The sequence below is a fragment of the Wolffia australiana genome, chromosome 5 (genome assembly GCF_029677425.1).
Source record: "Wolffia australiana isolate 7733 chromosome 5, ASM2967742v1".
Lineage (NCBI taxonomy): Eukaryota > Viridiplantae > Streptophyta > Magnoliopsida > Alismatales > Araceae > Wolffia > Wolffia australiana.
In genome coordinates this window covers 2406349-2417500 of record NC_135839.1, presented here as the reverse complement: position 1 = coordinate 2417500, position 11152 = coordinate 2406349, and the positions used below count along the sequence as shown (strand labels likewise).

The window sequence follows — 11152 nt, the reverse complement described above, 5'->3', positions numbered from 1 at the left end:
GAAGAAGAGGAAGGTCCCTGAAAAATTATGGCCTAGATGAATTTCATTCAAGGCTTTCCTCTATTTATACTTGGTATTTTTCATAAAACACCCAAACTTAAGTATAACTTCCAACGTCCAAACAAACATTTGCGTGTGACCCTCTAGGCCTATGTATCAGTCTAGTTAACAACTACAGTGGCCCAATAACTTTTATTGGCCTTTCAAATTAATTAACTTTAGCATCATATAGATTAATTAATTTCATATCAATTTAACCCAATTGATAGGTTGAAACTCCAACCTGTAGGGTGACAAACTACACCTCGAGCTCTATAAGATACCTAGGAGTGTGTATCAACTCACTCATGGAACATATTCATCATTGATTATTGTGTGCATATAGTCCCTCGTCTACTTAATGCTCCTTGGATGACTTAGGGTATGGTCAACTTTCAAACCCCTAATCGTTCATCCGAGTTAATATTGATGCATTGAGAAATCAATGAAGATCTATTCTCTGATATTTCATTTCCTTGTGCAAGGACTTCATTACATTGACTTCCTTGCTTTGTCTTTTCTTATGGCGAGGGTAAATGATGCCATCTTGACCACTCAATCATCTTCGCAAACTTCTTGATGCCCACAAACTAAGACAGTTTTGAATCTCGTGATTAGGGACTCGTAGATCATAGTCAAAGTACAATTGTCCATCCGCAAGATGTCTTTGGTGTCTCAGGTCTAAGGACCATTTACATACCTGTAATGTGAATCAACCTGATTGAGAGTTTGGTATAATATCATTCAGGGATTCATATGGATCAATTCAGTGAACACTTTCTAATAAAGAGCACCCACTATCTATCCTTAGTATCTCCATACTAATAGCTATGGGATCGGCCGTACTCATTATATGAGTCAAGATAGATAGTGATATTCTATCCAAGCACTTTGATGCCCATCTCGAGTATCCTTCGAATAGGAATATTTATAATACATGCTTAAAAGACTAGTGATCTCCGTATTATGATCTTATCACAATTCACTAAGTCCGATCATGTATTCATGGACTTCGTGATAAGTATCATACATGTACTACAATGAATATAATCTATAAATTAACTGGAACAAGATATGGAATGTGTGATTAGCTTGCCAGCCACATATATTTTGATGAGATTTTTCAGAATTCTATGATTAGGAACTCGTAGGTAATAGTCAAAGTACAATCGTCTATCTAAAAAATTTCCTTCTTCTCTCAAGTATAAGGATCATTTGCATAACCCTGATATGAATCACCTTGATTGAAAGTTTGGTTTAATACCATTTAGGGATTCATATGAATCAATTTTGTGAACTCTTTCCACTGAGGAGAAACCACTATCTATGTTAAGTGTAGTTGCACTGATTACTACGTGATCTGCAAAACTCATCGTATCACTAAGACTAGATAGTGATTTCCAGTTGGATACATTGATGTCCTTCTTGATTATCTTTTGAATACGAATATTTAGAACACATGTTTAAAAACAATTGATCTCCGTATTATGATCTCATCATAATTCATTAAGTCAGATAATGTTTAATGGCATTATGAGTACCACACATTCATTATAATGAATAAATCATATTAATAAATAATGAATAATAGGTGAAATATGTTATTGGCTTCTAGACCACATATATTTCCATCAATTCCCACATCATTGACTGTGTCACAGCATGAATTACCCTCTTACCAACATTTCAATGTTCACTTAACGTTAATGAATACCCACTATTGATGGTTGTACTTGTATTTTCATGGGTAAATGCGTGACGACAATCATTACCTTTCTATCACTCTCCAACACTTTTTTGTTATTAATTCCCCATTCATTCTTGTAAATAGTAGGATTCATCGTTTTGGTCCAAATAACAAATTATTTGGCATCATTGGATTGTCAATCTAGCTATCTAAGCTTTGTCAAGCACTTTATTTTATTTCCCTCCCCCTTGATTATGATTCATATCAGTTGAGGGGACCTCACATTTCACTTCTGTTTCATGGTTTCATTGTTATATCATGTTTGATGCCTACCTATATTTTAGAATTTTATTTATTTCTTCTTTCAAGAAATATCATCCCAATCTTGAAGCTTGGCAGCACTTGCATTAACTCAGTCATCATGGTAAGTCATCAAATGGGAAGAGGTGATCAATTTTATAAAAAAACTCAAAACTATAATGAATCATATATTTCAAGTATGGATGATTTATCGATTTATTTAATTAAAAAATTAATTTATTTACAAATACGATAATGTTAAACTGATAATCAGATTCTAATCAAGTAAACAGTGGGTAACGTAAATATTTACGAGAGTAAGGGTGAGGGATTGGCCTACACAACAAAAGTGTGCAATCCATTGTTCGAGGTCAGTCCAACCTACAAATAGATCAAGCAGGTATATCCATTGACTCCCAAAAAAAATGTAATAATCAAATAAAATTTTTAAAAGTTATTATTAAGGTTAGGGTAGGTAAGATGGTTTGACGAAGAGCTTATAATTCAAGTATTTACCTGTATAGGTCCTTTATATATTTATAAATATGGAATAATACATAAATTTTGGTGACGGATAGCCGATGAGCAGAGAATGCACTAACGGCTCTCAGCTTATTTAAATGATGATTAAAAATATATTGCATATTTTTTTAATTGCTGCAAATCCCAAGTACCAATTTTATTGTGTTTTTTATTTTTTATTTTGACTTCTGACGAGCATAATTGCCCCTAACTCGCCCCTAATCAGGTGAACCATGAATATAATGAGCCAGCCAAACCCTTATTATGTTGGAAAATTATAATAGATCCAAATTTCAAAAATGCCACGTCAGCCCTAAGGACAGCCTCAAGATAAGTGGATAAGATCTGACTCTCAACTCCTTCCTAGTCAGCACATCCACGTGGCAACGTATCCACTGAAGAAACTGCCAGCTGTACATTGCCTCTATTTATTGTTTTATTTATTTATTGCCACCTTTCAAAATAATTTTTATTTCTAAAAAACTTTTATTTGTCAAACGCGCCTCCGCTTACCGGTCTTTTACCAGAAAGATTCCCAATCCTCGTAAATTACGCGATGCACCAGAATCCTACGTTTCTGTGTTTTTCTACGCACCAAGAAGTCAAACAACGAATGAGAATCAGCCACGTGTAAAGACGTACTCGCGGCGCCTGTTAGTGGCGAACCGACTTTTATGGGCTTTATAGTATTTTCCTCTATTGCTTACATTTAAATATATACGATCTCTGATTGATTTAAACTTTTCGCTCGATTCGTCGATCGAATTCTCCAAATTCGCTTGAAATTCTCGGAATCCGATCGAAGGGAACGATTTTCGATTTCGGATTGTTGTTGGCGAGATTCTTGTGTTTTAATTTCGGAAATTTTTTTCTGGATCGGTTGATCGATGGGTATGAGGAAAGGCTGGTGAAAGGCGATTGAGGGGAGGGCAAGATGCTGCAGCGGTTCGTGGACCACGTTCTTGCGATTACCAAGGAGTAAGTGATTTTCATTTCTCTTTTTCCTGTTTTTTGAGTGATTTCGTCGGTTTTAGCGCGGGATCATTGGGTTGGCAGCGTGCATGCTAGAATGGTGTGCAAACCGTTGGAAAAAAAATAACTTTTTCGTTCTCTTTGTTGATGTGTTTATTTATAGTGTTTTAATTTTCCTGGAAACATTTTTAAAAATACTTATTTTTTAATTCTGAGTGAATAAAACTGTTTTGAATTGGAATCATTCTTTTAGTCTATGCCGTTATCTTGTTTTTTGTGCCATTTTTTTCGGTTCTAGACCGGGATCATTGGGTTGGCAGCGTGCATGCGAGAATGGTGTGCAAACCGTTGGAGAAAATTCAATTTTTCGTTCTTTTAATTGATGTTATGTATTTATTACTCGTGTTTTAATTTTTCTGGAAAGATTGTTATAAATAGCTCTTTTTTTATTCGAAGGAAATAGAACTTTTTTGAATGGAATCATTCTTTTTAGTCTATAGCGTCCTTGCTATTACCTAGGAGTAAGTGATTTCATTTCCCGCTATCTTGGTTTTCTAGTGAGTTCATTCGCATACATGCGAGAATTTGTGCGAACCGTTGGCATTCATTTATATATCTCTTTTTTAATGAACTCTGATAATCAAAGGAAGGATGGCAGTGTATAGAAATGTTTTGAATTGGAGTTATTCTTTTAGTCTATGACGCTATGATATCGAGATTATTTCTTCTCATCGAGAAGGCAGTTCTTTCCACGATGCGCATGAACTAGGTTCGATGTAAATGCATATAATGCTATTACTTCTTTTTCTGAAAAGTATATTAATAGGCTCTGTAATACCGAGTTTATGTAATCATTCTTAAGTACAATTCTACCATTTTGTCTTTCAGAATTGAGCTGATCTCCGTTGTAATAATATGAACGACAGAGCCATTAATTTCTTGATAGATCTTTTTATCTGGTCTTTCCTTTCGTTTCCATCCTGGCATAATTTTTTTATTTACGTGGGAAAACTATGTTTTAAAGTTTTCAAATCGTTAAGACTTCTGTGAAGTTCTGTACCATCTCTGATATCATGATCTTGGATGGAATGCTGCCCTTTTTTTCTGGGGCTTTTTTTTCTTCCAGAAGACATTTTAGGTCTAATAACGCCTATTATGGGGTTCCTGACTTCAGGTCCGTAAAGACGTTAACTTATGAATCTGTAAACAATATTGTGCGGCTCATCAATGGCATTTCTGCATTCCTTTTGGCTTTCATACCTGGAAAAACTCCAATACTGGAAGGAATTCATGGCTGGGAACTAAGGCCAACTCTTCGTGGCCCTCGTCTTCCCCGTTGGATGGACAAGTAAGGCCACATTCTTCATGTTCTAGCAGTTATTTGAAGTCGACGTTGTACTTTCAATGATTTACAAGTTGAAATGATTTACATATTTTTTCAAAATTTTGCCTCTTTCTTTTAATTCATTCCGTTTTGTGAAGAATTTTCTTTTGGTTATTCTTTTTTCTTGTTATAACTGAATTAAAATTAAGTGAATCTTTTATGCCACTACATGTCAACTAATATTTCTCATGTAGACTTGTGATTTCTGAAGGTTCTACTGCTGAAAGACAGCGATTAGTTATGTTTGAAATACAACATCCTGCTTAAAGATGAAAGGTAGCATCCTTGCAATCAGCTATAGCTTTTAGCACAGTCGGTACGCGTTTGAAATCCGACATGGTATCAGAGCCAGGAGGCAGGTTGAAATACAATTGGCCAGCGACAGAGTGTTGAAGTACAATATCCCGCTTAAAGATGAAAATTATAGCATACAGCACAGTTGATAACAGCTGGAATCCGACAGTTATCCTTCAATGAGAATCAAGCCACCTGTCATTTATATAACATGGCTAGGAAGCTAGAAAGAGGACTGTTTACAATTAAATTAAATTGAAGTTCTTGGCCAAAAGAGATGTAGATGTTTACTGGACAACATCATAACCTGTCTGAATGATCTCATAGTTAAAAATCATTAGGCCTCATCTTTTTGTTGTTCCTAAGTGCTGGTTCATAAGCTTTCACATTGTGGTGTTTCTTCTATTTTATATCTTCCCACTTTTGTGCTATCGTTTACATTTTTTGATTATCTTTTGACTGAACAAGATTGTATGAAATACTAACTTATCCTTCGTATGATGCTAGTGGGGTATCCTCTTTCAATCAGTTCATTCACGATCTTTCTCTAGAGTTTGAACCCCCGGATGCTGACTACATGTCTGGTGATGAAACTTATTATGATGAAGACTCACTTCCAGCTTCCCCTTTGTCTCAATCATCACGCCTGTCCCGTGCCAGCAGCTTTTCCAGATATGATCGTAGCCGTTGGCGCAAGATCAGACGGATGATTTCGTTTGTTTTCTGGGCCATAAAGTTTTTTTTCCTCCTGCCCCTCGTTGTCTTTCGTTCTCTTGGTTTCGGTAGAGCAGAAGTTAGATCATCAGATATCTCTTCAGAACAGAGTCCATCCTCCCTCCGAAGGGAGAGAAGCGCCAATGTTAAGGACCACATCGTTCATCGTGCCACTGACAGGAGACGGGGTGTAGTGGAGGTCAATTTTTCTCCTTCCAAATATTATGCCATACCTTTAATTATTTTACTCTTGATCATTTACCCTGTTTCTCCTTCACAATATCATTCTTTTGTTTGACAATTTGAAGTCCTAATAATTTGTCATTTTTTTACAATCAATGAATTATATTTGCTGGATAAATTTTTTCCATATTTTACTATCAATGGAAAGTATTTCTCATAGAGAGAGAAAATAGAGAGGGGGGAGAGCTGATACGACTCTTCCTAAAACCGACTCAAGGGGCCACAAGAAGAGAGCCAGGAGCGAGGCACGTGCGGCATGATTTCAGGACGCACATGAGACAAGAGCTTATACCAAAAAAGAAACATAATAAATAAGTGGGGGGGGGTCTCCAGTAAGAATCAAGTTCAAGTTATTGGTTTGTCCAGAGGATGGAAAGAGGAGATCCTCCAATTCAGAAGAGCATCTCTAATGCGGCCGCGTGGAGTCCTGCATTGCTTTCAGTCTTTCCATTCATGATCTTCCTCAAGATGAGTTGTTTCTCTGGAACAATCCTTGGGTGAAACCCCTATTCTGACTTCTCCAATGTCGAATTCTCATCAAGAACTATCAGCAATCATATCAAAAACCCACCCTGCTCTCTCTCGTTCTCTCATTACAGCGAACCGTGGTGTCAGGACCAAAGAGAAGAATAAATTTCTAACTCTAATAATGAATTCATTCACACCCTTATGAAGGGATAGGAAAATTACAGGAAAATCCCTATTTTGTGCAATGTCTTTCTTTAACTTGAATTTATTTGAATCTCTGAGTTGTTTGATCTTTTTTGTTATCTTTGGACAGGATCTACAGCTGGGGATTGAGATATTTATCGAAGGACTTTTTCAATTTTTTCACAAAGCAGCGTATTTTATTCTTTCACCAAGAGAGGCTTTTCTGACTGTGCTGGGTTGGTGGACTGGCCATGAGGAGAGAGATGGGCAATTCATGGGTGATGTGGACACTTCTGTCCCTTCCGCCACTCTTGCCAGCGCTGAACCAGGTTTAACCGAAAGACAAAGCAGCCTTCACCATTCTATGAACACAGATGCTCGCACGTGTGAGGATGTGATAAGGGAGCACGGGTACAATTTTTTCACTTTTTCATTTTAAGGTGTCCTTGAATTTTATTTTTGAAAGATATTTGAATGCGGCTAGTTAATAATTTCGTATTTCCTAGGTACCCATATGAGTCATACAAAGTTGTGACATCTGATGGTTATATTCTACTGCTGGAAAGAATCCCAAGGTACCATATGCGACGCAGAATTTTTCCACTTTTTTTGTCGTACACTTCCTTGAATATCTGGATAAAAATATGATATTTGTGTATGTTTTACTATTTATAGACGTGACTCACAGAAGGTAGTTTATCTCCAGCATGGTATCCTAGACTCTTCAATGGGGTGAGCAAATTATTCTAGAAAACATCTCTCTCTCTCTCTTTCCCATCTCTCTCTCTAGAGATAAACTGTGTTACCGTCCAGGTGGGTGTCTAATGGTGTCGTCGGATCACCTGCCTTCGCAGCCTTTGACCAAGGTACGCATATCTTTGACCAAATCTTTGATAGGGCCTTTGACCAATTTCATTCACTATCTCTATTATTGTAAAAAAAGGTTTTGACGTGTTTCTGGGAAACTTCCGAGGGCTCGTGTCCAAGGAGCATATCGACAAGAACATATCCTCTCGCAAGTGAGTTCCCCTAAACCCTCCATGAGAGATGACCATTTTACCCCCAGTCTGTCTAACTAATTCTCCTAGAATACGTCGCCAAACTGAAACTTTATTCAATTGTATAGGAAGGACCAATGAATTGGGATTTCCTAATTGGCTAGGTCATTTCAGGGCAAATGAATCTCTTTTTGTAAGAAGAATGAGCTTCAACAGTAAAAAAATAATTCGAGATTTTTGTTTTTAAAAGGATGCTTTATAGAAGGCTAGCCATATTTTTCTTCTCGGGATACTCATTTTAAACTTTAAAAAACTTAGAATAATCTCTTTACCTTCAATGAAATTATGATTTATTTTTTATTACGTATATTTCTTCCACAATGTATGAATCTTTCTCTCAAGGTATGTTTTCTCACTCTTCTTGATCTGTTATCAAGGGTCAATTATTATTTAGTTTTAACACCTATATAAAAATGGTTTTCGAAATTATGTGGATCTGCTTCCTCAATGGATGAATCTTTCTCCCAAGGTATGTTTCTTTCTCTCCTCGATCTATTCTCTAGGTTGAGTTATTACACAGTTTTAACGCCTTTATCAAAAAATATATTCAAAATCCTGCATATTTTCCGCCTCCATTTATGAATATTTCTCACAAGATCTGTGTGAGATAAGGATTTCTTGTGCTTTCAATGTGCTGTTCTGATTCTGGAGGATCACAGCGCGTGAAGAACTAGGACAGGAGGAAGAAAAGGATTTCGAGCCTTGAAGAAACATCAAAAAAAAGATTTTTTTATAAGGCTAATGACCCTTATAACTTACGAAACACATTCGGATTTTAAGATCTGAATCCAATCGGGTTACAATGGTCATAAAAAGTGTCGAATTCTAACAGTATGCTTTTTCTCTCCTTGATCTGTTCCCAAAGATAACTTATCACACAGTTTTGATCCCTGTATCAAGAAAAATTGAAAATCATGTATATTTGCGTCCTGATTGTATAAATCTCTTTCAGCAGTGAAGAAAATACGAAATAACTCGAAATTCTCAGGTACTGGAACTACTCGGTCAACGAGCATGGGACGGAGGACGTGCCAGCGATCGTGTCAGAGATTGACCGGGTCAAAAGGTCTGAGCTGGCAGATCAACAGTATAAGCTCTGTGGCGTCTCCCACAGTCTGGGAGGGGCAGCCATGATTATGTACGTCGTCACACAGAGGATGACGGGGCGGCCCCACCATCTCTCGAGGCTGATCCTCCTCTCCCCGGCAGGCTTCCATGCCGACTCCACCGTTGTATTCACCTTCATGGAGTACCTGGTCTTATTCCTTGGCCCTCTACTGGCGTACTTCATCCCAGCACTTTACATACCAACCAGGTTCTTCCCACTACAGATATTTTTTAGTTTAATTATTTTTTTTTAATCCAGTTTTCTATGTTTTTATGATAATGAGGATTGGAATTTTATTTCATATATTTCTTACAGCAAGGAAGTATTTGTACATGTCGCTTCATCTGTTTATTTATAATTACAATAAACAGATTTGCATAGTTTTTTAATTTAATCAGGCCTTCTAGTTTATTATTCTTCAGATATTATGTATTTTACAGTGATAAGGTTTTTAATATAACTGTAATATATTTTTTCAGTTACACCAGATTCTAAGTTCTATTTTTCAATGAATCTCAACTGTGCTCCATTTTTTTCTCATATATACCAGACATTTTTTTCCCTTTTTTTATTATTCTTCAGATATTATGCATTTTACAGTGCTAAGGTTTTTAATATAACTATGACATATCTTTTCAATTACACCAGATTCTAAGTTCTATGTTTCAATGAATCTCAACTATGCACCATTTATTTCTCATATATACCAGACATTTGTTTTCCCATTTTTTTTTTTCAGATATTATGCATTTTACAGTCCTAAGTTTTTTAATATAACTGTAATATATTTTTTCAATTACACCAGATTCTAAGTTCTATTTTTTTTCTCATATATCTTTTTTTTAATTTGATTATGATTTTTTTTCCCATGTATCAGGTTCTTCAGACTGCTGATGAACAAGCTGGCCAGGGACTTCCACAACTACCCGGCTCTGGGGGGGCTGGTCCAGACCTTGATGGGCTCCGTAGCGGGAGGGGACGCGTCCAACTGGATTGGCGCCCTCGGCCTTCCCCACTACAACGTCTACGACATGCCCGGCATGTCCCTCCACGTGTGCATCCACCTGGCACAGATGAAGCGATCCGGGAAGTTTGCCATGTACGATTACGGCACTGCGGCCGCCAACATGGCATCGTACGGGTCGCCGAGGCCGCCGGACCTCGGCGAGCTCTACCACTTGATCGACGTGCCCGTGGATCTCGTGGCAGGGCGCAAGGATCAGGTGATCAGAGCTTCCATGGTGAGGAAGCACTACAGGATGATGATCAAGGCCGGCATCGAGGTGACGTTGAACGAGTACGAGTACGCGCATCTGGACTTCACTTTCTCTCACAGGGAGGAGCTCTTGGCTTATGTCATGTCTAGGCTCGTGCTCGTTGCGCCGGTACAGGGAAGGAGGGGATACCGGGGAAGTAGCACCAAGCAAAAGAAAGGTAATGGAGATACGGCCAAGGACGATGAGGTTGTCGATATAGTTCCGGATCGTCCCGGACGTGGACGATGGACGGGACGTCCAGAGTAAGTTCAGGGACGAAGGACGGGATGGTTTTTCGTTCGACGATAAAAAACTGTCCTGTCCAGTCTTACCGAGATGGTTTTCCGTCCCGTCCAGTCTCGTGGGACGAATTTTTGTCTCGAAATTCGTCCCGGACAAGAAAAACCCATTTTATATTTTTAATAGATTAATATAGATTTCTTCAAGTTTTTTAGGGAATTACTGAGGAGATAGACCGCAAAGGGACATATGTACAATTATTTCTGAGTGACGTCCATTTGCACGCACGTAAATATACAGGGACTTTTATGGAAATTGTCATTGCGAGGCCCCATGGCAACATCTCAACCAGCGGATGTGAATCCAGCGGTTTTCCGTCCAGATTCGTACGTCCATCGTCCGAGACCTCTGGACAGATGGTTTTTTTGTCCCACGAGACAAAAACCATCCGGTCCAGTGGTCCCCGGAATGAATTTTCGTTCCCAAAATTTTATCCCTATATGGGAATTTCTATTCAGAGGGGAGAAGGGATGGATACTTTGAATAGCAAAACACTTCCCCGGCTGTCCTTTTTAAATGGAAACATGCGAAAGGGGATCAGGGATGAGAGTGAGAAGGATGCTTCCTTAATGTACTACTATCTCTCATGGTGTTTGTCTATCTCCTTGATATGTCATCAAGGTT

General features: G+C 37.9%; 1 protein-coding gene across 1 annotated transcript; it reads left to right on the top strand.

Moving 5' to 3' along the window:
- The first annotated feature begins 3286 nt into the window (after positions 1-3286).
- LOC144702890 (uncharacterized) lies at positions 3287-10674 on the top strand. Its single transcript, XM_078574894.1, has 10 exons — positions 3287-3526; positions 4695-4868; positions 5706-6111; positions 6937-7217; positions 7313-7381; positions 7482-7538; positions 7620-7672; positions 7750-7825; positions 8853-9179; positions 9850-10674. The coding sequence occupies exons 1-10, from the start codon at positions 3483-3485 to the stop codon at positions 10493-10495; spliced, it is 2133 nt and encodes a 710-aa protein (XP_078431020.1). The 5' UTR covers positions 3287-3482; the 3' UTR covers positions 10496-10674.
- Positions 10675-11152: the final 478 nt, after the last annotated feature.

Excerpts from the sequence above, each read along its gene's own strand:
- LOC144702890 (XM_078574894.1), top strand. The coding sequence starts at position 3,483 with ATGCTGCAGCGGTTCGTGGACCACGTTCTTGCGATTACCAAGGA. Across the intron at positions 7,218-7,312 it reads GATGTGATAAGGGAGCACGG|GTACCCATATGAGTCATACA; the intron begins GTACAATTTTTT and ends CGTATTTCCTAG. Across the intron at positions 9,180-9,849 it reads GCACTTTACATACCAACCAG|GTTCTTCAGACTGCTGATGA; the intron begins GTTCTTCCCACT and ends CCCATGTATCAG.